Here is a 25985-nt window from a genome sequence, read left to right on the forward strand (position 1 = left end):
CAGCTTATTTTAGAATTGTGAATTTTTAAAGCAGAAAATTGTGTAATTTCCACTAAAATTAAAGTTTACTAAAGACCACTTAAAAGAAGTCCGTGAAAGAGGCCCATCCTACTTCTCAAAATTCACAACTATTTTAATTATTTTTTGATTTAAGATAATGGAGTGGTTATGAAAAGTAGTTAAAAATTTTCTCTACAAATAAGACTAAATGTCCATGAAAAAAATTACGAGTGAAAGGTGCATGAGAAAAATCACAAGTGTAGAAGATATTTCAAAGCCTAAGGAAGAGAAAAAACTCTTTCAAGCCTAAGTCCAAGAAACACCGAGAAAATCGAAGTCTTTTTCAAATCAAGCAAATCCAAGATGAGTACAAAAGATCAAAATCATTTTCAAATCAAAGCAATTTAAGTCCATATCCCAAAATTCATATCCAAAGCTTGAAGTTTAAGACAATATCAAGTGCCAAATAAGCCAATTTCCCAACAAATCGAGTTTCTAACAAAATTTGGTTGTCGTCTTCAAACTTTCAAATCATTAATCAGGAGATCTTACAATTTTGCAGTCACAGAAAAAAATCAGCATTCACTTATGTTTATCAAAAATATAATTTGTAACAATTTCTATATTTTAATATACAAAATTTATCGTACAATCTATAATGTAAGATATATTAGAGTTGTACTTTGTGTAGTGTAATATTGTTATCATGAAATACTTCTCCCTTAAAACCCATAGACCTCAAACATTCCTTTAACACAACTTGTGGCCTTAAACACCCCCTTAAGACTTGGTGAAAAGAGACGGAGGAGTGGTGGGTTAACATTTGATGAAAATGGTGGTTACAGAGAAGTTGAAAAGTAGTGCTATAGCTATAAGGACGAAGCTCGGATTGTTAAATCGTGGGGGCAAAATGTGGGTTTGCTACAGTGTGGCAAAAATCAATACTTGTACAAAGGCTATATGTTAGTCTATTCAAAGGATATTTTAAAATTTAGTTTGGAGGCAGCTAACCCCACACTAAATCCGCCCTTGTATAGCCACCTGTCCAGTGGTGAAGAGATAAACAAAATGGACTCAAAGTTTGGGAATTGAAAGTCTTTATTAACCAGAAAATGTTGTGTGTATGGTGTACACACAGCCTTACACCCCCTCTCACATGGAGGTGAGCCCAAGAATATTATATTACATGTGGGCCCCCTATCATGTGAGGGGGTGTAAGCCCGTGTGTACACCATTGTGTACACACAGCACAACTCTTATTAACCTATATAGTATTCACCACATTATCTTATATAATATTTTGATTAGCAACTTAAGCACTGGATTACGCACACATTTCGTTCTCTTTGCGCAGGTTTGATATGCTGGGGAAGCACTAGGGATAGAAAGATGAGATTTCATCAATGACAATACTCTTATTTTCAATTACAATGAAAATTAAAGAAAAAATGGAAAAATGATGTCGTGTTATCTTGTCCCACGCATCGCTTCTCATTTGTTTCCATGCCATCAACATCACTGCCAATCACGTGAGAAAAAAAATAAATAAATAACAGAAGCCAGCAAACAAACAGTAAAAATGCTAACGAAGATGTAAACGGTACCTAATTGAAGCAAGAGAGATCTATTTAAAATAAATGAAATTTAACCCCCGTCTGTTTCCCATTATTTTTCCATTAAAATGAAAAATATGATCGTTATCCATCATATCAAGCCATCATATTTGACTTTCTATCTCTTATGTGGAATCTATAACGACTATATTTTTCATTCTTATTTTTAAATTAATGTGTACCAAACGGGACCTTAGTCCTTGTTTATGACTAAAATGAAATTTCACTTAAAGTTAGTGACCTCGGTGTCATTTATTTAAGCCCTTCTTTGTGTGTGTTTAAAATAAAATTCTTTAATTTCTATAATCATTTTCAATTATAGGTGTACAAAATAAAATATTTTACATATAAATTCAAAATTTTTACTTGATTTTGAACGGTACGTTCCAAAAAAATCACCATTAAAAACTCCAATTTTTCAAAATTATTGCTATCGTATTGACCCAGAAGTGAAATTTAAGCGTTCGCTATGAACAACGCTCTTTCAAGATTTTACATATTTGCAGACGAGCAGGAAGAAACATCTCTCTATTAATTCAACAGCTTCTTCCCAAATATTCTAGAAGGCGTAGCAGCAGGAGGCACAGAAATCAAAGATGGTGAGTTCTCTTGGGATCCATCTTCTTCAACCCCAACCTTTCACGAATTTGAATTAGGTTGGAGAAGGGTATGCGTGGTTGGTTTTGGAACATCCAGTTTCCTTTTCTGCATCCTCGGTAAGATTCCAAAAGTCCCCGGCGAAGTTAGTCTGAGTTTATACAATTTCCATTTTCGTACTATCCAATTCTACTTCACCATTATGAGGATTTCTTACTATCTGCAGTTGTCGATTGATCAAAGTGTTGTTGATCTTGATATTCCAGGTTGTAAACATTTAACAGAATATATTACCACGCTTGATTTCTCCATGTGGAGAGACGAGAGTTAAATGAGTGGTGGGTGGGTAATTTATAATTATAAGGAAAGATAAATGAGCATGGGGTTAAAGTTGAGTGAGTAAGTAGTAATAATATTAAAGTTTAATGAGTGTTGATTAAATTTTCTTGTTTGCAGATTCAAAACAAATTGGTATTCGATTATGAAACCCATATCGATATTCAATTTCCATGGCATGCCCTCCCAGATTTTTGAACCTTTGGTCAGTTTGTCCCTGTTAAGAATCCATCTTCAACGATCAAGCTTCTGTTCTGCAGCAGCAATGGAATGGAGGATTGGATTAAATATACCATCAGCTAATCAGTTAATCAATGCGTTCTCTTCATACTGCTATCAAAGGGATCTTGACAAAGCCATGAAAGCTTTAGACTTTATGCAAAAACATCATATATGGGCTGATTCAGTTACTTATGCAGAGCTAATTAAGTGCTGCATAGCTCGTGGTGCCATCATACAAGGCAAACAAGTCCACCAGCACGTTTTTTCCAATGGCTATGAGCCCAAGACTTTCCTAATTAATACACTGGTAAACATGTATGTCAAGTTTAATATGTTGGATGAAGCGCAAACCTTGTTCGATCAAATGCCTGAAAGAAATGTTGTCTCGTGGACAACAATGATTGCTGCTTATTCTAACTCAGAGTTTAGTCAAAAGGCATTGGAGATGTTGATTCAAATGCTCAGAGATGGAGTTAGGCCCAACATGTACACTTATTCATCTGTTCTGAGAGCTTGTAAGGGGTTGTGCAACCTTGCACAGGTTCACTGTAGCATAATTAAGGTTGGTCTTGAGTCTGATGTTTTTGTCAGAAGTGCTTTAATTGATATCTACTCCAAATGGGGTGAATTGCAAGCTGCGCTATGTGTCTTCAATGAAATGGTGACAGGAGATCTGGTTGTTTGGAACTCCATCATTGGTGGGTTTGCCCAGAATAGTGATGGTGATGAAGCTTTAAACCTCTTTAAAAGAATGAAGAGTTTTGGTTACTATGCTGACCAGTCTACTTTAACTAGTGTATTGAGAGCTTGCACTAGTTTAGCTCTGTTGGAATTGGGTCGACAAGTCCATGTTCATGTTATTAAGTTTGATCAAGACTTGGTCCTTAATAATGCACTTATAGACATGTATTGTAAGTGTGGTAGTTTGCATGATGCTAACTGTACCTTTAACCGGATGGTTGAAAAAGATGTGATCTCCTGGAGCACCATGATAATAGGCTTTGCTCAGAATGGTTACAGTCGGAAAGCTCTGGAGTTGTTTGAGGCAATGAGAGTTTCAGGGACCAAACCAAATTACATAACTATTTTGGGAGTTATGTTTGCTTGCAGTCATGCTGGGCTGGTAGAAGATGGGCAATATTACTTCAGATCGATGAAGAAGCTTTTTGGCATTGATCCGGGAAGGGAGCATTATGGTTGCATGGTTGACCTTCTGGGAAGAGCTGGGAAGCTTGACGAAGCAATGAAACTAATTCACGAGATGGATTGTGAACCAGATGCTGTGATATGGAGAACGTTGCTTGGTGCCTGTGGAGTTCACAGAAACATGGACCTAGCTGAGTGTGCTGCCAAACAGATATTAAAACTGGATCCTGATGATGCAGGAACCTACATATTGTTGTCCAATATCTATGCAAACTCTCAGAGATGGAAAGATGTTGCACAAGTAAGGGGGTCCATGAGGGATGGAGGAATCAAGAAGGAACCAGGTTGTAGCTGGATTGAGATAAATAAGCAAATTCATGCTTTCATATTGGGTGATAAATCCCACCCACAAATAGATGAGATTTCTAGCAAGTTGAACCAAATTATTTGGAGATTAAAGGAAATGGGTTATGTGCCAGACACAAATTTTGTCTTGCAAGACCTAGAAGGGGAGCAGAGTGAAAGTTCACTTTTATACCATAGTGAGAAACTAGCAATTATGTTTGGTATGATGAGCTTACCAAAAAAGAAGACCATAAGGATTAGAAAAAATCTCAGGATATGTGGGGACTGTCATGTGTTTGCTAAACTATTGGCCAAAATGGAAAATAGATGCATCGTTATCAGGGATCCTATCCGCTACCATCATTTTCACGATGGAGCTTGCTCTTGTGGAGATTACTGGTAGTTGGGCATGTGCTTACGAACCTTTGCTGCCAGAAGCTGTTGTATGTTTGAAATTTAGTTAATCGATGAATATAGTAAATGAAGTGATTTTCATGTAATCAGTTTATATTTATGCCAATATTCTATTTCGTATTATGCCTTATGCTGAAGTAACTCACTAAATTCGACTCAGTTTGTTTTGTTTCCAGGATCAGTAGGACAAATTAAGGCAAAAGCTTGCTAGCAGATATTTTGTACTCCTCGTTTTGCTTTGCACAGTCCTGTGATGATAGACTCTCAAGCTTTCCAATGGAAGACTTTGTTGCGGTGAGAATATGTTCAATGGATGATAATAAACTGTCTTATACTTTTTAATGAATGATCTTTTTATTCACAATTGGGATTCGATTATATATTGTAAAAATTCATGGGACGTTGATTATGTTATTATAATTGGATTCAAGTGCAACATTATTGAGATTATGAGAGAAAAAGTTCATTCCAAGTAATTTTTCCTCAGCTCGGGTATTCGTTGAAGTTTTTACAATGATAGAGAGAAAAAAAAAGTATGACAATTTTGCATGATCTAGTGAGTGTAAATCTGCACTTTGTATTTTGTTATATAGGAATATATCCGATGATGAACATAAGAATGAAGAGAAGACTTAGAAGAGAGAATTTAGAGGAAGAAATATAATCGTATTCAATAATCAAGTTGCTTGTAAATGAAAACCCAAGCCCCTTTTATATGGAAATAATGTCATTAAGTATAAGAAAACTTGTAAAAGATAATATTAAAATAATAACAAACTCCTAATGATAAACGAAACCCTTAATAAATAAAACTACTAAAATCTAGATTAACTCAAACTCTATCTTCTAGTCTTTCGCCTTGAGTAGACCTGTGATTGTTTCTCTATTAGGTCATTCCTCGTCAGCTAAAAAGAACACGACTCCGATGAGGTATAATGCAAAAACAGAAAGATATCCAAAAACTTCGCATCCAAGTGCCGTTACTTATCTTCAGTAATCCAAGTAGAATTACTAGATGAACGTTCCTTCCATGTGCCAGAAACCTACAGAAACCACCATATTGTGAAGCAACAGTTTGATCGTTGAACACCCTATCAACGATATCTCGAAGTGAAAATGTGGTGACGAATGCTTGAGGGGGCAGATGAGAAGCTTGTCCTATAGATATGTTAGAGAATAAAATCGGATGCTCGAATGTACCTCGGGAAGGATATAAATTTGCTATATTAAAAGCATTACTAATATTTAAGTGTGTTGACAAATCAGGTAGGTAAGCGTTAGTTTGAATTTTTTTTATAATATGGAATGGCCCTAGCGATCTAGCACAAAGTTCTTAGCTGCACGTTTTGAAAAACGTTCAGGTGCAAGTCGTATTATAAGATAATCACCAACATTAAATTTTTCATGCCTACGATATGAATCAACTGCCAGTTTGTAGTGGTTATTACTGAAAGAAATTTTTTGCTTAACTTTGTCATGCAAGTAATGAATGTAATCAGCAAACTGACTTGCTAGCCCCCTCTACATGCGGTTCTTAGACAAGGAAGTCATGAAGCCAGGTACATGGGATACACAATTTGATTCCTTTGAAAAGATAACTATTTTTAGGCAAGAAACCAACATGGTCACAAGAGGAGTTAGCTAAGAGTTTTCGAAAGATTATGTCAAACACGAGACATCTAGGATAATCGTCCTTCAAGAATTCAAAAGCTTGGTGGCGGAGGACAAAAGTGCACCCTTGAAGAAATTCGACCAACTTAACATGTCAATCACTCATATTATACTAAGAATTGAGATAACAAAGAACCTGATGGTTAGAATAGAAAATGAACTCCCCAATCAATAAATACTTGAAAATGTTATAGAACTCACCTTCATAAGTAAAATACTTTTGTTGAGATTGTTTTAATTTCTCACGAAAGTAAGTGACGAGATAACCATCTTGACTTGAGATGTGCCTATACTAACAACAGATGCATTGTAGGTAACCTTGAAGATTTTAGAAAGATAAGGGTGCCGTAAAATGGGAGCTTCGATCAACTTTTGCTAAACAATGAAGAATGATTTCTAGGCAGAAAGGGTCCAAAAAATATTTCCTTTTTTTGTTTTACGTTTACTCGGTGATGAGAGCGATGATAGAACAAAAGTCTTGAATGAATCTCCTATAGAAGGAAGCTAGCCCATAAGAAACTAATGACTTTAGTCAACGTTGTAAGTTCAGGCCAATTATGAATTATACGGCTTTTAGCTGGATTAGTAGAAATATTTTGGGGCGGAACAGATGCACCCTAAAAGGACTTATGATTGTAGGAAGAAACTAGCATACAATTTCGTAAAACAAAGATTAACAACGGTCTGTCGAAGGTAATCCAAGTGTGCCTCTCACGATCGAGTATAAATCAAGATATCATCAAAATAGACCATGAAAAATTTCCCAATAAAAGGTCGCAAGACATGATTCATGACCCTCATAAAAGTTTTAGGCTCAATGGACATCCCAAAATGCATAATTACCCATTCCTACAACTGTCCTAAGCCTTAAATGCCATTTTCATTCATCCTTGGTCTAATACTAATATGATGATAACCACTTCGTAAATCAATCATGGAAAACGATAAAGATCCTGCCAGCTTATTCAAGCCCATTTGGAAGTGATTTTTCATCCTAAAAATTTGATTTTTTGACCGTTATTTCACTATTTCAGCCATAATTTTTTACTTCTATCACGGGTGGCCTTCACTTTTTTCCTAACGATCAAAAAATCAATTCTTAAAATCATTAACGAACAGACCCTCAACATATTCTGAAGGCGGGAATTAGGAAATTGATATTTAACAATGATTTTGTTGATGGCATGACTATCGACACGTGTTCCAGGAGCCATCTTTCTTAGAGAAGTAAGGGACCACACAAGGGCTAATGCTATGACGAGTAAAATCTACAACTAGTAAATCTCAATTTGATTTTTTAGCTCAATTGGCTTAGAGGGGTTCATCCTGTAGTGGGTAAGATTCGATAATTGGGAACCATAGACTAGATTGATAGCATGTTGAGTATCTCGCATAGGAGGGAGCTCATCGGGTTGGTTAATAGTTATGAAATTGTTAAACTCCTTTAGCAAGGGCGTGACCTCAAGTGAAAATTCAATGTTTGACTCAGAAAAGGGTTAAAAACAAGCTTTGGAAGCTAAAGAAAACATCAACCCAGTGTCGTGACCCTTGCGCTCAAATTCTTTAAGGGACAATAGTTGAATTAGATTGTATGTAGCTTAGGGGATTAGAGAGCTTTGCCAGAAGAAGATAAATAGGCTTGTTGTGATAGAAAACTCAAAATATTGCGACGCCCAAAGTGCTTAAATTGTAATCATAAAGCCTGGGTCGACCCAAAAGGATGTGTGGGCTGTCGGTGCTAAAGACATTGGCTGGAGGTGGGGTTGTTTTATGGTTTGGAAAGGGGAAGGATGTGGTGTGGGTTGGATTGGGTGAATGTGTTCAAGGTTGATTTAGGCTTGATAGGTTTTGGTTTATGGGCTTGGGCTTGATGGACTTTCAGGTTTGGATGATGTTGTGATGGGTTGGTTTTAATATGGGCTAACGATTTGACTTCTGAATCTTGGGCTGAACTTAGCAAGATGGAGATGAAAATTGACAAAATCTCATTTTTTTGTTGAAACTAATAATTACTAAAAACAATGGGTAATTAAATGTCCATACCTTCAATTTTTTTGGCATTTTCACACTTATTTACACTTTTGATTGTGCAAAACGTCATTCCATCCATTTCCATCCAACTTCTCCATTAAGTGAACGTGCGTAGTCAATTTCTTAAAACATTTTCCTCCTTTCTTCATCAACTAAGACCACGAAGGAGTTCCAATTCTTCATCAACCAAGACCAAAAAATATGAATAATGGTCCTATGGGTTCTTCTTCCCAAATCTAGTTCAGAACAGAGTAGGTGTATGAAATCATTTTTTCTGAGGAACAAGATGATGAGTCAATTCTGTTGTTGATGAAGCCTGAGTGTATGAAATCCGAGTCTATAAAGCTTCAAAGAGGAAGTAGTGAGGCATGATTTTGTACCATTTTGATATTTCAGAAGATGGCTAAAGCTGATTATCATTGGAATTATGTTGCACAAGATCAAGATGTATAATTTTTCAAGTCATTACTAAAAATAACATCAGATGAAATTTGTACAAAGGCAAGTTCATGTGCCCTACAAGTGCTTATAGGAATCTTGGTTGCCTCGAAGAAAAGCTAATTAAAAGCCATTGAAGTTGGTGCGGTTTGTACCCTGCTTGAGCTTCTTTCAGACTCAAAACAGATCGAAGTATGAGAAAATAATGCAATTAATCAAATTTATATGTGAATGTGCTGATGGAATATTGGCCTTTATTGAACACGATCTAGAAATTGCAGCCATATGCAATAAATTGTTGAATGTGTCAGATATTGCAACAAAAATTGGCATGAAAATTGTATGGTTGCTTTGCAAGTTTCATTCCACATAAAGGGTTTTGGAGGAAATGCTGGTACATGAAACAGTGAAGAGGCTGGTGGCACTGTTGCATATGAGCGGGCGGTTGACCACCAAGAATAGGGTGGTGAGAATCTTCAAGTTGCGTAGAAGACGATGTTCTTGGTTAGTGAAGAATTAGAACTTCATTTGTGGTCTTAGTTGATGAAGAAAGGGGGAAATGTTTAGACAATAATACCCTTCTATTTTGGGAAAATAAAATAAAATTGACTGCATGTGTTCACTTAAAGGAGAAGCTAGATGGAAGGACGTTTTGCACAATCAAAGGTATAAATAAGGATGAAAGTGCTAAAAAATGGAAGGTAGCACAATAATAGTGAAAGATAGAGACATTATATGCTAATTACGTAAAAAGAATTAACAAACTTCGTGTTTCGAATGCTGCTTTTTTTTTTTTTTTTTTTGGTGGGATTGGTGGTGCTGGAAGATTTTTCTTTGAGCTATTACTGCCTTTAGATTAATAATTTATGGTGGTGTTTTTTGTTAGAGGATGTGGTATTTTGGAAAGCTGTTACAATCACCATTCAGTAAAACCATAGTGCACACGTTAAAATCAATTCAATCAGAGAGCGCCAAGATTTGACACCAAATTGATGACAAACATAACAATTTGACAATGAATAATTAAAGATACAGAGACATGAGAAAGAGGAGAAGATATAGAAGAGAGAATTTAGAGGAAGAAATATAATTGTATTCAATAATCAAGTTGTTTGTAAATGAAAACCTAACACCCTATTATATAGAAAAAGTTCCTTCAATCTAAGAAAACCAGTAAAAGATAACGTCAAAATAATGAAAAGCTCCTAATTGATAAACATAACTCCTAATAAATAAAACTACTAAAATCTAGATTAACCCAAACCCTATCTTCTAGTCTCCCAGTTAGAGAAGATGTGTAGCTGTTTCTCTGTTGCATCGATAATATTCTAAAAGCAGGTATGCTATGTGCTCTATAATAGTTTTTATGACGAGCTTTCGTAGTCATTTGAATTCATGGTACCTATGAATTTCCACCAGACCATCAGGATATAATTTGGTATGATCATCGACTAATTCTCTTGATGAGCAATGCTTATAAGTACAGTGATGAGGATCCCAAATCCAGTACATTTTTTCTAAGGCAGGTGCCAAATGAAGTGGAATAAAATCATAGAACTGGCACTTTTTATCTGACACTGTTGACATTTATAGTTGCTTTGTTTGTCCTAGATGTACTGAGTTGCTAGTTTAACGTTTTGCTAGTACTCTTGATTTTTGCGTCTCTTGATGGTTTCCCTCCTTTATTTTTAGTTTTTATTTGTTTGTTTTTGGCAATGATTCAGGACTAGTTACTTCCTGGAATCAACAATAGAATAGAGCCCACTTGAAGGAAGAATATGGTAGCTTTTAGAATGCCTTTGTATAAGAATGTTTTGTTTTTTTTTTTTGACCCAACTCATTTGCAATACACTAGAAATTGTAAATATCATATTAGTTCTTCTGTAGAGCATATATATAATTAGAATCGAGATGCCAAGTTATGTGCTTAGTGTTGCTTAGTGTGAAAAATGCACCTTCCAGGTAAATAATATTAATTCTCTGAGAGCACTCAAGAGAATCAAGATTGGTCGGACATGCCTACTGGAGAAATAATAAGCAGAGCTCACACAGTTGCTGTGTGCTTGAAGAATATTTTGGAGATAGTTGCTCACAGTTCCCACACCCAAAAGTGCAGCAAGCCCTTGCAGCTTGGTGTGAGTTTTCCTGTTAGTGTGATAGGAACCTGATTTTTGTGTTATTTAACTCGCAATTGAAGAATACAAAATGTGTATGTATTTACATATTTTGTGCTGAATGAAATAGAAATGAATTACTGTGAGGTGCTAAGCTTTTGAGAGGCTTAGCTTGAGACCCTAATTTATGCCTACCTTGAAATGAACCTCCTATACCCTGTTTATAGTTAGACACCTATACACTTTGTAATCCCCAGAATACCTCTCCACTGTAACTATTTAACTGATGGAAACATAAATATATCATAGGGGCCTATCAATATGTAGCTGGTGTTTTCTGCGGTGTTGTATCCCATCCTGCTGACTACCTCGTCTCTTTCCTCAATAGTGTCAAGGATGATGTGTCTGTTTGAGATCTGATTGTTATGATTTCTTGCATGCTGGTTCTTCGTATGCTTATTTCTTACCTTACTATGTTATTCTTTTCTCAATTGCTGCAGGCTGTAAAGAAGCTTGTTCTGTGGGGTCTATTTAATCATGGACGATTGTCATGATTGGAACTCTTACTGGAGAAAAGAGGGGTATCTATGATGCATTCAAAGTTTTTTCTATGGGCTGGTCCCAATCATTTCTTTAAAGAAAGAACCTTTTTTGAACTGCGGCTTCTAGTTTCTTTATTGTTGTTGGGAGCCGATTGATTTGGGTTGGTTTCCAGCCACCAGGGATCAAACGGCGTCCCAAAGCACAACTCCGGCGATTCATCATCGCCTTTTGAATTTTGAGAAGGACACTTCTCCGTCTTTCGAAGACATCCAATGGGCCCATATTAAAGCCGAGTGAGGTTTTGGTGTGCTTTACCTTCATGCAGTTGTATACGTCATTGGACCCTTCTGTACCCATGCCAGAATTCATTTATTCACCATGATTTCACATCCAATGCCTTCCCATGTTTCAATGGTGGCAATATGTGAGGGTGCTTGCACGTGTTTATTGTTCAACAGTTATGCTACATGTATGTATAGGTTTACATGGTTACTAGGAGGAGCATCTGGCATGGATTTCTTAGGAAACATCCGGTGAATTCACGACACTCAAATATGTTTTACATACACATGATGTGGTGAAATATGATTGAGATAGAATTTCTTGAACCAAATAAAAATGAAAAACTTTCCCACTCACTTTTTAACATCTCAGTTGTCTGTAAACCATTATGTGCTTACAGACAAGTAGCATTATTCATTGTTCAATTGGTGTTCCATTATTTGCTGGAGGCTGATTTGGTAACTTGCAATTTTGATTTCAGGCTAGCAATTGGAGGTGTTTACTTTTCCTGCTGCTGCTCCTTCATCTGTTGCCACCAAACTTGCCATGGCGTAGAACCACCTGCTATGGCTGGTACTTATTTTCAGAAAGGAGTCAATAAACATAGACTAGTAGATGCCGACTTGGGTGGCATTTTAGTAGGTGGAGAGTATTCGTTGCATCCTTAATACTGTGATGATGTTTATGTTCGGATAATTTGCTATTTTAAAGGGCCAAATTCTCCACATTTTTTGAACAGATTGAGACTTTTCTGCTAGAATTGTGCTAGGAGTGTGAAAATGTGTCAACGAGATGAGAAAAACTTTAGTGGAGCAGTCATATATGTACACATAATACAACTGTCCACTCAAATCACGAGACCTCGGACTCCAAATCAAGACACGACCCCTAGGAGGTTTAGAGTTCGAGTTGTGATTTGAATGAACGGTCCTACCATGTGTGCATGTTAGCTTGTCCCTCTGAAGTATTTCACCTTCGAGACGAGAAATGTAATGGGCCGATGAAAGGCTAATATGCCTGCTTTGTTTTCTTATGGTGCATTACAAATATGGCTTGAGAAATGAGGTACTTAAATCTTAAAGAGTGATATAATGAGAGAATCAGATCGCAGTAATCAACAGCATACAGAATATGGTCCCAACCTTTTTTACGAACTAAACTATTGATCGACATGCAAACCTGCTAATATTATGGTCTAGGAAGGTCCAATTCATTGTATTTTTATTTCCATTTAAAGTTAAACTAAAACGAAACAGAAAAGAATATTATTTCGATGCATTGTATGATTTTAAATTGTTTGAAATATATATAAAAATTTATTTTAGAAGTAGAATTTATTAGAAATAGTAGATATATCATTTCTTTTTAGTATACTCATACTTTCACACCTAGTTAACAAAAAAAGTGAAAACGAAAAAAATAATATTGGAAATCTATTTCACTTGAATGTAAGAGCAATATGAGGAAAAAAAGAAATGGGGGTTGTAAGAAGTCGAGCGTGTGAGAATTGGGAATAAAATACTAGCACCATGAGCGTGTTAAATCGCTAGCTAGCAACAGTAGAACTTGAAGAAATTAGTGATGACAACGGGGCTGGTTCGGAGCATTTGGCAAGAACCCCAACCCGCCCCGTGCCCTGCCTCGCCTTAGACGGGGTGGGGCTGGGGCAAGGACGGGGCAACATTTTGCCCCGTTTAATTTTTTTTATTTTTATTTTTACATTTTAAAAGTTTCGAATTATGTTATTATTAGATAATAAAATACAAATTTAAAATGAGTTTTTAACGGATGAATTGTTTAAAAATAAAATTATTTTTAATTTTTTTTTTACTTTTTCTTCAAGGGGCGGGACGGGGCCCCACGCCTCGCCACGGGACGGGACAGGGTAAATTGCCATCACTAGAAGAAATTAGCAACCTAGAGCAGAGCAAGACGAAAATATATATGGAAAAAGGCTGCAACATTCATAAAAATCAGCAGAAATGATACACCAGATGATTTTCTCTCTTTTTTTTTTTTTTTTTGTCCTTTCAAATATAGGAGGAAAAAAAATATAAAAAGCACACAAAGGGCAATACAACAACCAAGTTATGTTGCATGTTGCCCCTTATAAAGGTAATCTATATATGTATGTTTGTATGTTGCTTTCAACTCACACCATCAACCAGCTCTAAGTTCTATCTGGGAATCAACAAAATATGTTGTCCATGGCTCTGGAGGATTGAGTTTCTGTCGATCCCCCCCAGAAAATCACCAGCATCTCCATGCAAAGCTCAACTTATCTGTGGATTTGATCCACCTTCTTAGCTTCAATTATCTAATAAATGTCCACAAGAATCATAAAAAGAAACGTTAAGAATGAAAATTTTCAAAATTCATAAAGCTCCATGACACAGGTGCATACATATTTTTCACGTCCAGTAGTTTGGTACAATATAATGTAATCCCCAGGTTTCAAGCCATGCGTATTTGCAAAATCACCTAACCAGGTTTTGACAAGATAATATAGTATGAGATTGAATTCAATCAGCATCAAAAAGAGAAGATTCTTTTGAGAATCATACCAGTGCACTCAAGCACGTACATCCTGCTACTATTATTTGGCCAGAATCTGTATTAAAAAGAAAATACAAACTGTTACTACATATTAAACATTGAATAAACAATTAGTATATTGATGAACTAGTATTGAAATATAATCAACTTATTGTATACACTGCCAACTAATCTTTCCATAGTATTTTGAAGCCATTGAGTCAAACACACAATCTAAGTGAAAGTAGAATATTATCTGGTCTTTAGCAAACTCCTAAATTATATGATGGGAAATCGCATTTTCCGTAGCTAGAATCTCAAGGCTTAGGTTGTCAAATCCCAGTTTCAGAAACGTAATTCTTAAATCATTAAACTCAAAGCCACTTCACGATATTTGGCTGAGGTAATGTATATTTGCACAAAACATGTTAAAAATCACTTCCAAGCAAGGTGTTAATCGACTTGCCTTGAAGATTTGAAATATAACAAGGAGCCAAAATGGCACTATAAAATACAAATTCAATAATAGCACAAGTAGAAGAGGACATACAAACAGCCCATAGAATTTGCCTAAAAATACATCAAATAACAAATGTGAGACTAGAATTACTGCATCCTATTATAAAGATGATTTAATTTGTGACAAACCAGAATGAGTTTATTGTCACAGAAGGAAAACAGTTGAAACAAACCTGAATTTGAAACACCATTCGTGAACCCCATCCATATCGAGCATGTTGATAGTAATCCCTTCCTTGGCACTAAGGAAAGGAAGATAAGCCTCAGCTTCTTTCTGAAAATAATCATCATAGTTAGGCTCTAGAACAGGCAGCTCTAGCGTCTGGGTTAATAGACTTCTGGATAGTAGTTATAGTTCTGTACCTAATTGATTCTTAGTTCACATGATGCTATTGATTATAGTTTGAGAGAAAAACGAATGAAAATAAATTCCTGAAAATGACTGAAAAACATTTGGTAGTATAATACAAATATAAGAAGCCAGTGGTATTGAAAATTTGAAAGTTCAGTTGCAAACCTTCGGAATCACAATTCGTCTGAGGGTGCTTACATCACTGTTCTTGAGCTGCTTCTTGAAAAGATAGTTCAGCTTTGTAATATCAATTACCTAAAACATCAAACATTTTGCCTGTTAAAATATTCCAAAACACATCTTAATTTGAACTATATAACAGAGAGAAACATAATCATTTCAAGTTCAAGATAAACTCAAACTGCTTAAAATCAGTTTTTCCTTCTGAAAGTTCCATTCCATGTGCCCAATATCTGGAGAATAGATTCTAAATTTGCATGAATAAATTGTGTATAGAAAGTTTGTTCAAATGTTAAAGCTCTGTAGGTTTAGTAGTTAATTTTAATTCATATGCTATGTATATACAAGGCAAGTAGAAACTTAAAACAAAGACACAAATACTCTAGAAGCGGTTTGGCCAGGACTGGATCTTTGCCTGAAATTAAAGAAGGCTTTCAACCTCCCACGAGTTCTCACAAAAAAAGAAATAAAAAGGGCAACCACCACTAGTTATTTTCTTAAGATTAGTTGCAATGGCCGAGTGATTGCTGCTAAAATTCAAAATAGTACAATCTTTGTAAATTGTGAAAGCATTTATGATCAAATGCCTAGTATGAGTGCTTTGTTACTATCAACGTAAATATGACAAATAGACTCTAGTTGACAGCCACTTTTCTGGAAGCATCTGGCAGTGGTTCCAGATTTTGTCATGTGAAGTCATTACATAGTGCTAGTACTTGAATTTGAAAGATCAAATATCTTGAACTAGCTATATCTTAATCTTCTTTAACCAGTAGGCTTTTAGGTCGAGCTAGAAAATTCAGGATCCTTCTTTCCTCTGTTTTCTAGCAATGTCACCAGTTCGCGACTCCCAAAATTATAACCAATAAATGTCTACCTCTGGCATGGAATTCCGGGGGGATGCTCCAAGTCCACCAGCTTTCTATGTTATATTTCCATTTCCCCCAAGCCTATTGACGTATGTTTCCCTGTGGCACGGACCATATCGACTGCTACCCTCATTTTTTGTTGTTGAATAGTGGTTGAATAGTTCTGAGGCCATCCGGGGCCTCCTACTCTATATGAAGCTAGCTCCACTCACCCGTCTATCTTTGTTGGCAAACCTGGGTTTCCCCATGCATGACTTAAGCTCAGCTGAGATTAATTCTGTTGCTGTTATTAAGAGAGGATTAAGACTGTATATTAAGTGCCAAGCAAAGAAACTACCAGATCCTCGTAATCATAACCTCACGACAGTCTATCATCGTGAAAAACTGAGATAAACAACTTGTCCATTTTTCGCAAAAATACAATGTTTTGGTTGTATACTTCGTTCCCAAATTGACTTTTATGAAGCTTATGTTTCCAAAGTGTCGGAAAGCTCACTTCAAAGCCGCTTGAAAAACAGGCACCTCCAATAAGGACTCCGCCAATTTCTGGCTTATCTCTGCTTTCTCCACAACTGCAGAAGCCTCCACCAATAGCCTTCTAGGCCCTGTCAGCAAAAAGGTAGCATGTGGATAAATGGAAAACAGTGGCAACTTCTACGTTTGCTAGGGCAAGAGGTGCTTTCGGACGAGCAAAGAAGTGTTGGCCGTGCTCCACACCCCACATCCATTGTTGCTAAAACTTACTAGTGGTTTTGAGTTCAAAATGACTCCAGGTAGTTGCCTTGCTTCCATATCCTTCAATCTTGATGGATAGTTGTGTTAATTGTCACTGTTTCGACTGTCTGCATAGAGTCTATCAAGGTTTAAAAACTTTGGCTCAAAGCCACCATCTAGTTTTCCAATGAGGTTCTCCTAGTGATTGAGAACAAGAATAGGAATTGAAGATATCCAAGAAGATTAAGATTGAATATTGATATCTTCTTCCCTCTAAATTTTTCTCTATTTCCTCCCATTTCTTCTCCTCCTCTCCTTTCTTCTCTTCCCCTCCCTATTTCTCTCCTGTGTTAAATTCGTGTCACCTAAACTGCCTTTGGGCAGGATTACCTTATACGGCTCATGAATGTCATTGATCAAGTCACCATCACTAGTATGGCTCATTTCTACTCAAAAGCTATATAAAATTTCTTAGAGAGAATCTAGATTTAGTGTGTAATTGTAAAGCTTGAAATATAGGACAGTTTCCTTCGTGTGCCACAGGTTGAGGCTTTCTAGCTTGGCCAGCGTCCATTTGTTGGATTTTGTGAGTACAGTAGCTTAGTTGTTGCTATTTTGAGCTATAACTTTGCCTTGATCGAATCTTAGTCACGTATTCGGTTTCTATGGATGCTTTGGACCTGTCATGTCGAATTGTCAATTGATGGACTTGCCACGTCCTGGCGTTGTTTAGGCACAACAACTAAGCCTTACTCCCAAAAAAGTTGAGTCGGCCAAATAAATTTTTATCATGATTCCACTTTGCTGAAGTATCTAGATCCTTATTTAATTTTGGTCACGCCTCCTTCTAACTTGATCTCATATGAACAAGGCTTCTTTACGTTGACGGAAGAGTCGAAACACAACCCAACCACCTGACTGTCTCTCTTAATTTGATGCTACCACCTCCAATTGGTGTGTATTCTCACATTTTTCAACTTATCCATCTTAGTACTAACATTCAGACCTTTAATAGCTATAGCTATAGCTATAGCTATAGCACATGCATAAGAAAATAAACTTAATCCACATACATGGCTTCTCCGCATCAAATCATCTTCCCAAATTCAACTTATGAGAATTATATAGCAGCATCGACTACTAAATGCATGTGAATACGGAGAATAAAGATTTATAAGAGGCCTGCATGAACACTTTTATAATGATAAATAAAAAAATATGACAGTTTACACGTACGGGCGGAGGAGGTGGAGGTGGCACGTGCGGCTTGGGAAATTTGAGGGAATCAAGGCTAGTCCTCCTGGCCCGGGCCATTCTGGAACCTCTGTGAATATTATTGAAGCCCGGCCCGGAGAAAAGATCACCCACTCCATTCGACGGCTCCTCCTCCTCCTCCCTTTGCTCCTGGCTGCTGCTACTTCTCCGATTCCAATGTGCCTCGAATTTCTCCATTATTCTCTTTTTCGCCATCAAAGCACAACACCCACAACTCAAATTCCAAAAAAGCGGTGGCAGAGGCGGCGGCGGTGTTGATTTTATGGAGAGAATAGGTGGTTACAAATAATGAAAATGAAAACTGGGTCTGATTTAATCCACGCAATTTAGCCAAATTACAGTGATGAAAAGGCCGGATTTTAGTGACATTTGTGTATTGTTCGTTCATGGTGTTTTGTTTTTATGCACAAATGTTTTGGAGAGTGAGAGAGTCAAAGCAAAGAGCAGTGAGTGAGTGTGCGATGGTAATCTAAAGCTGATATTACAAAATCACAAATTTATTACATTAATTTTATCATAAATGCATCATACAAAATCACACACACACACACATATGGGAGTGAGAGAGTAAAAGCAGAGAGCAGTGAGTGCGTGTGTGATGATAATCTAAAGCTAATAATACTACAAAATCATAAATTCATTACATTAATTTTACCTTAAATGCATCATACAATCCCCCCACCCCTCTCTCACACGCGCGCGCGCACACACACACAGAGGGAATTGTAGAGAGAAGATACTGTACAGGTGTTGAAAGTGCTCAGAATTTCTGGTAACTGAAATTAATGGGGTTCACTGAATTCGGCTTCTTCTAACTCAGAAGATATGTTTTTCGGAGCCTTTTCGCCATGCAACATGGAATCTATTTTTACAATGCTTGATTTTGAAGATGATAAACAGAGACAATTTTTTCTCCCTTTCTTTTTAACAAAAATGGATTTTAACATATACATTTTTTCGGGCTCAACGAATTTATGAAATAATAAGATTATTAAATGCATAAAAGAATTTTAATTCTTTTGGGCTCAATGAATTATGAAATAATTAACTATTTTTCTAGAAAAACCATATCTATTGGTGATGTATATTATTAACAAGATAAATAGCACAAAATTAGGGTAGGCGAGAAATCTAGAGACAGAAAAGTAAAAGGGAGTAAGAGAAATAGAGAATGCTGAATGAGAAAAAAATATTGGATCTCCCTTGATTTTATCCTTATTCTATGCATCATTATTAATTTTCAAAAATATATCTTTCAATAGATAAATAATTAAATTCATATATATTGCATAATATTTAATACATATTGTGATAAATGCAAGAGGTAGGGACAGTTATTCATTATTTCCAAAAAAAAAAAGATGTTGTCTGTTGGGACTCGTGGAAGGTATTCACTTTTTTCAACCCCGTTTGGTCCCTAGTTTTTTCAAATTTTAATGTTTGGAATAATATTTTTTTGAAGAATGTGGGTTGAAAAAGAACAAAATTTTTTCGATTTACGTGTAATATTATTTTATGAAAGATTGTCAGAGAGAGTTTATTATGAATTTTTAGGCCCAACCCAATATTTTTTATTTTAATATTAGCAATGACCCATGATTTTGCTTGATTTTAGGCATATGCTGATTTATGTTTCATTTGCTTTTGCTTCCAATTACTTATTTTTGCTTTCAATTACTTGATAATAATATTATTGTACAACGATATCAAAGTATGAAAACTTACAAGGAACACGTTTAATTATAAATTATTTCATTTTTAGTATTATGGTGATTTTGTTCTATAGTTTTATCATCATTAAACTCATGATCAAAACTCAATGTTCGACGTGGGTTGTATATGCTCGCACTGAACAAATTTTTTGGCCCTATCTCTAAAGATTGTGTGGTTAAAAATAAGAGAGAGGAAAAAATGAAAAAGAATTGGGGCCAAACGGGGACTAAATTCTATTTGTTTTTTTTTCTTTGAATAACATGTGTGGGGCGAGAAGGAATTTTCAAGTATGCTGAAGTGATTAAGTCTGGTGCAGACAGATTGGATTGCACTGGACTTAATAAAGCTCCTCCCATGTCTTTAGGTTCTTATTAGGTCTATCTTGTGACTCATACTCACTAGACGGTAGCAAGCATACAAACTAATTAAAACCAATCGAAAAAATCTCCCAACTCAACAATCATCTCATGGACATAATCAAATGCATCACCTACATAGTCAATAGCTCAAGGGTGAAAAGGTTGAGTTTTATGATTGAATTCGTAGTCTATTGATATGCTTCACCATTAAAGGTGGATCCCCTTCCATGTTCTCTACGCAATTGTCTTATATCACTTTGAATTCTCTTATATGATTTATCTTTACTTATAATCTCATTCTCTCATTAGATTGACATCGAACCATCATCTTTCTTGGTCGACAAATTATTGAACTTCCTAAAATGCTATAGATAATCCACTATCCTAAAGACGTGTTCCATTTCTTCTGAATGATCCCCCAGTTTACTTGAAACTTCATCCTAGTTGGCAAATATGTCGTAATTCAAATGTTGTAAACTAGTCCTTGAATTACTGAAACTTTCCAGCTTGATCCCCATTTTTCGTAAGTTTGCATATTTGTCCGTGAATTATCAAAACCTACATCTCAGCACCTCCAATTTTTCAATTCTACAGGATCTTCCTTGAACTTTTTGGCATAAGAAATTGGTCCATGAGGCTTAAGAAGTTCTCATATAGATCCCATAATTTTTTAAAAGTGTCATTTTCGACCCTAAAGTTTTAGAAACCGTCAAATTGTTCTCTGAAATTTTAGAGGCATGCAAAATGGCCCCTGAGGTTTTCATATTCTATAATTCAAGCCAAACAACACGGATAGGATTCATAGCGGGCATAGTTTCCACAATGTGGAAATTACATCTATGCAGGTGTTTAAGAATTGAATTTCAAAAATAAGGTTTAAAATTTATTTATGCAAAAATCAGTTACCAATTTTATATTTTAATATATATAATAATATTAATAAATTTCAACTATATATTCTCACCCTATCCCATCCACCCAATTAAAACCCTAATTATTTTCTCTCCCTACTTTCCCTCTTCGTTCCATTCCCCCCCTCTCTGTGCGTGTATCTCCTTGTCATATATTGCAGTTGTTGCCAGAGACCATACCAGAGCTCGTCACTATGAGCAGCGAGTCGCGCTCACTAAAATTGCCTTTTATCCTTCTCTTCCCCCTCTTCTTCCCATCCCCCCTCTCTCCATCTCTCTATCCTTTCCGTTACACACGGCCGCCATCGTCGAAAATCACAGCAAATATGGTTGTTGTTGGTGGTGGTGGTGATGATAGCATGTGGTTGGACACGATGGTGGTGGGTGTGTGTGCAGTGGTGTTGGCGACGTCATGGCTGCATTTTTGGTGTGTGGTGTTTGACCAGTTATGGTACAAATAAGCTGTATGGTGGGTTGGTTGGTTCAAGTCTGGTTGGTGGTGATGGTTATAGTGGTGAGGTGGTGATGCTGTGGTCGTGGTGTTGTGTTGTGTTGTTATTGTTGGTCGTGGTTGTGGTGGTGGTAGAGGCGACAATAACGGGATAGGATGAAGAATATTTGAGACCAACTATTTGGTTGATTTGTAACAAAATAACGGACTAACTGTTAAACTATGACATTAAAATTTGATAATTTGAAATTAAAAAAAAAAAATTTGTGGCCAACAAATTTGAAAATATGTGATTGATAGATAAATTCTGACATATAAATTTTTTGACCCGTGAACAACGAAATAAATTGTGGCCTGTTAAATTTTTGATTTGTGACATTGAAATAATCTATGATCAATTAACTTGATAATATGTGATTAATAAATAAGTTGTGACATATAATTATGTTCATGTGACCATTAATTGTATAAATGTGAATTATTACATTTAATTAATAAAATATTTTTAATTAATAAATAAATACACGATTATTTCATTTTTAAACTTAAGACCTGACAATTGAATTAGTGATACTTACCTGATTTATGAATTTTTTTCCTTCCACAATATCCATTCCATTAAAAGTGAGGAAAGTTAATATATACACTTGTTTATAACCAGAAATTGAAAATATTGATTGATGTAACTAAGGATGTAAATTGGGCTCGTCGGTTCGGGAGCTCGTGGCTTGGCCTCGAAAAAATCCGAACCGGTCCGACTCGTGGCTCAAGAAAATCAAGCCGAGGCCCGGGCCAAGCCTTATTTTGGATGTCGACCCGAGCTCGACAAGCAGCACGGGTCGACTCCTCTTACGGGCCATTCGGCTTGAGCCGAAAAAAGTAAAAAAAAAAAAAAAATGGCAGCAAACTTTTTTGTTGGTTAAGCTACCCATTAAGGCAAACGACATATTATAAGGCAGCCACACATGGCTGCCTTAAATAGGAAGCAATTTGATCGTGTATGAATTTGAAATTTGAAATTCAGTTTAAACGGTTTGATTTTTTGGTTATAAATATGGGTTGAATTTCTCTATTTCATATCAATTTTCTTCAATCAATTTTAACTTGCAGTATTCTAGTTTCATGTTTCCACTTCAATCTCTAATTTCTTTGCTCTAATATTCAGTATTTTTTGTTATAATAATTATAGAATATAGATGAATTTTACTAGTGATGAGATTAATCAGTTTAAAGATAATTTGAGTACTCCATGTGGCTACGATACATCTCAAAATGTTCCGATTGATTTGGAGGATATCGAAGAGGAAGAAATACTCGAGACTACTAAAAGGTCGAATAAGGAATCCTCAAATTGTTGGCAATATATGACGCATAAAAAAGTTAATGTTCAAAATGAAGTTGATATTTGAAAAACATATTGTAATTACTGTGCCAAAGAACTTAGTTGGAAGTCTGGTTCAAGCACAAATAATTTGAATAGGCGCATATTGAGAAGTTACAAAGCGAAACTAGTCAATCTCGACCTAAAACAAATCGAACTAGTGTTTGACGGTACCGGTTTTACTCTTCCACCTTTGTATATCCATAAGAAAGATTTCATGGAGGAATGACTGCATAAGTGGTTGCGGCAGAGATACCGCTTACGATAATAGACTCAATACACTTTACTCGACTTGTGCAGAATTATTTCCAACCCAGGAATATTTCTTATTGTAGAAATACTCTTCGTTTATATACTGTGAAATTATTTAACAAAAGAAAACAAGTTGCTATTGAACAATTAAAAACTTATAATAGTTTTATATCATTTACCTCTGATTTGTGGACCAGTGTTAATAAAAAATGTTATATTGCTACTACTGCTTATTACATTAATCACATATAGCTTCTACATAAAAGAATTATTGCATTCAAATGCATAGAATACTCTCATAATACACTAATAAATACATGATTTTAAAAGATATTATACAAGAATATGGTATGAAAGAAATGGTTTGAAATTTTACTTTTGATAATGCTGATGTGAACAAACTTATTACTGATAAATTTATTAATGACATTAACCTTGCATTTGAAAATTTATTTTTCCATCAACGTTGTGTATGTCACATTATCAATTTGATTGCAAAAGATGGATTAGAACATATTAAATCGTCTTTAGATAAAATTAGACAAACAATCAATTTTATTACAGTGCGACCAACCAAAAAACAAGCATTTAACAATTTGTGTACAGAGTATGCTTACAAGAAAAATTATTTGTCACGAATGCAACACATAGACGGAACTCTACATATCTTATATCACATTAGTGTGAAAATTATGATAAAGATATTTTGCTATATTATAAAAGTAGGCATACATACGGAGCCAAACATAATTTGAAAGATTGTGAATGGTCTATTGCATTTTGTGTGAAGACATTTTTAAAACTTTTTTCGATACCACAAAGGAATGTAGCGGTGTTTATTATCCTACATCTTTACTTGTTTTGTAACACTTTTTCTAAATTTCACAAATCTTTCATAAATATAGAAATTTGCCAATTTTGGTTGATGTAGCCTACTCGATGGAGTTAAAATTTTGTAAATACTGGAAAGAATTGCTCTCTTTATTTCTTTTAGGTTCAATGATGGACCATTGACTTAATTTAACTAGCACAAAAATTGTTATAATGAGGATTTCAAATTTCTTGAATTTGGAATTATCACATATACATATAGAATTATATTATGTGAAATGTATAACTATTACGCTAAAAAAGGAGGCTACGACAGTTCTACTTCCTAAAGTTCTTTTTCTAGAAATATTTCAACAAATTTAGATAATTTATGGAATTATTTGAATACCAATGCAAGTATTTCTTCATTTAGTTCTAGTTGTGCTGTTTTCTTTTTCAGAACGCTTTTAAATAACTATGTGGTACAATCAGATCAAATAAGCTAGATTATTGGGCATTTAAAGAGTCCTATTTTTGGTAATGTTATTGAATTAAAATTAGTTTAACTGTTTTGTTCTAAAAAATCATATCACATGTTACTTAAAAAAGGTACATGGCTGATGGCCTAATCATGAATAAAAATTGACCAAACCCATCATATCAGGGGCAAATTACATACACACACTCACACACACACTAAAATGTAGGGATGTTTTGAAAGATTCATATAAAAGGAGTTTACAATGGAAATACTATTAAACATAATTAAAAATCGCATTAATTACGATATTAAGCCCAAACGTAGAGACAAGCACCCCCATGACGCTACTCTTTCAAGCCCAAAAGTTTTCTTCTTTATGAATTTTATTTACCAGATTATGAGTTTTCAAGTGCAAATTTTTAGATCCCAGTAATAATTTCATATCTTAATCCAATTTCATTCTCCAATAGTCATTACAAGTTCAATTTTCCAAGTAAATTACCAACACAATCTATTTTGCAAAAGTTGCTCAATTTTATTATCTTTTTGAGATTTTTGTTTGTTTTAGTATATATGAAATTCAATTTTGGATCAATGGCGGTGAGTTAGTATATATGAAAAGTCAACTTTAAAACAATTAGAGAAATGTATACCAGGTATTTGTGAAACTGTAAATAAAAAATATAAATTAAAAGGGTTAAATTGGGTGTACAGAAGAACAAATCACAGAAAGGTTACAGAAATCTCACATGGGGGTGGGTCCCATGTGATTATTTTATTGCCCAAAAAAACCCACCCACTCCCCTATTGTGTCTTCTCTGTAAGTGTTATGTGAGGATAAATTCTGTAAGCCTCACAAAATCCAAATTAAAATTGTGCATTAGAAGTGACATGATGTAGCACATTATTCATCCGATCTCTCAATACTATTTTCAACACCTGTCGTATCAAACCCAATACAAAGAGAAAAAGTAGGACAATCATTCAAATTTCAATTCGTAACCTTTTCCATATCATCATCCTAAACAAACATATTAATAAATAGTGGCATACATCTCCTAAAAAGTAACAAACTCGTACAATGTCACATGAATTAAAAATAAGAATAAAACATTTGTTCAGAACATTGAATGTATCTTCGATTTCGAACCAATGCTAATCACATTGTCCTCTAAAATATGACTTCTCTCAACATCCTTCATAGAATAACAAATAAAAATTAACACACATCTAAAAATTGACGACAAAAATAAAAGGTCACATGAATTAAAAATATAAGAACCAAAATTTATTCAAAACAAGACACTTACCTTGGATTTCAAACCAACCCCAACCATACATTTTGTCAAGGTAGGTAAAGATGCGTACAATGCTCGCTTTGATGAACTTGGATGATGCCTTGTTGGCAGGGGCGGACTTGGGGGGGGGGGG

The 25985-nt window shown here is 35.3% G+C and overlaps 2 protein-coding genes across 11 annotated transcripts; one reads left to right on the forward strand and one right to left on the reverse strand.

The window, feature by feature from the left end:
- The first annotated feature begins 2028 nt into the window (after positions 1–2028).
- LOC111365403 (pentatricopeptide repeat-containing protein At2g03880, mitochondrial) lies at positions 2029–12783 on the forward strand. Of its 10 annotated transcripts, none has more exons than XM_022985920.1 (5): positions 2029–2329; positions 2667–4702; positions 4850–4967; positions 10776–10948; positions 11428–12783. In XM_022985920.1, exons 1-2 carry the CDS (start codon positions 2283–2285, stop codon positions 4660–4662), a joined length of 2043 nt encoding a protein of 680 aa, XP_022841688.1. In that variant the 5' UTR covers positions 2029–2282; the 3' UTR covers positions 4663–4702; positions 4850–4967; positions 10776–10948; positions 11428–12783. The 10 variants fall into 10 exon arrangements, with proteins under 10 accessions (XP_022841688.1, XP_022841684.1, XP_022841689.1 ...); XM_022985916.1 differs by lacking the exon at positions 10776–10948 and having other exon boundaries at positions 11428–12003; positions 12234–12783; XM_022985921.1 differs by lacking the exon at positions 10776–10948 and having other exon boundaries at positions 11428–11894; positions 12234–12783.
- Positions 12784–13674: 891 nt separating this feature from the next.
- LOC111365404 (B3 domain-containing transcription factor FUS3-like) lies at positions 13675–19203 on the reverse strand. The gene is made up of 6 exons (XM_022985926.1): positions 18158–19203; positions 15324–15413; positions 14980–15080; positions 14317–14363; positions 14157–14233; positions 13675–14069 (listed from the first exon to the last, which is right to left on the reverse strand). The coding sequence occupies exons 1-6, from the start codon at positions 18389–18391 to the stop codon at positions 14031–14033; spliced, it is 588 nt and encodes a 195-aa protein (XP_022841694.1). The 5' UTR covers positions 18392–19203; the 3' UTR covers positions 13675–14030.
- Positions 19204–25985: the final 6782 nt, after the last annotated feature.

This window comes from Olea europaea, chromosome 17, assembly GCF_002742605.1.
Source record: "Olea europaea var. sylvestris chromosome 17, O_europaea_v1, whole genome shotgun sequence".
In the NCBI taxonomy this organism is placed as follows: domain Eukaryota; kingdom Viridiplantae; phylum Streptophyta; class Magnoliopsida; order Lamiales; family Oleaceae; genus Olea; species Olea europaea.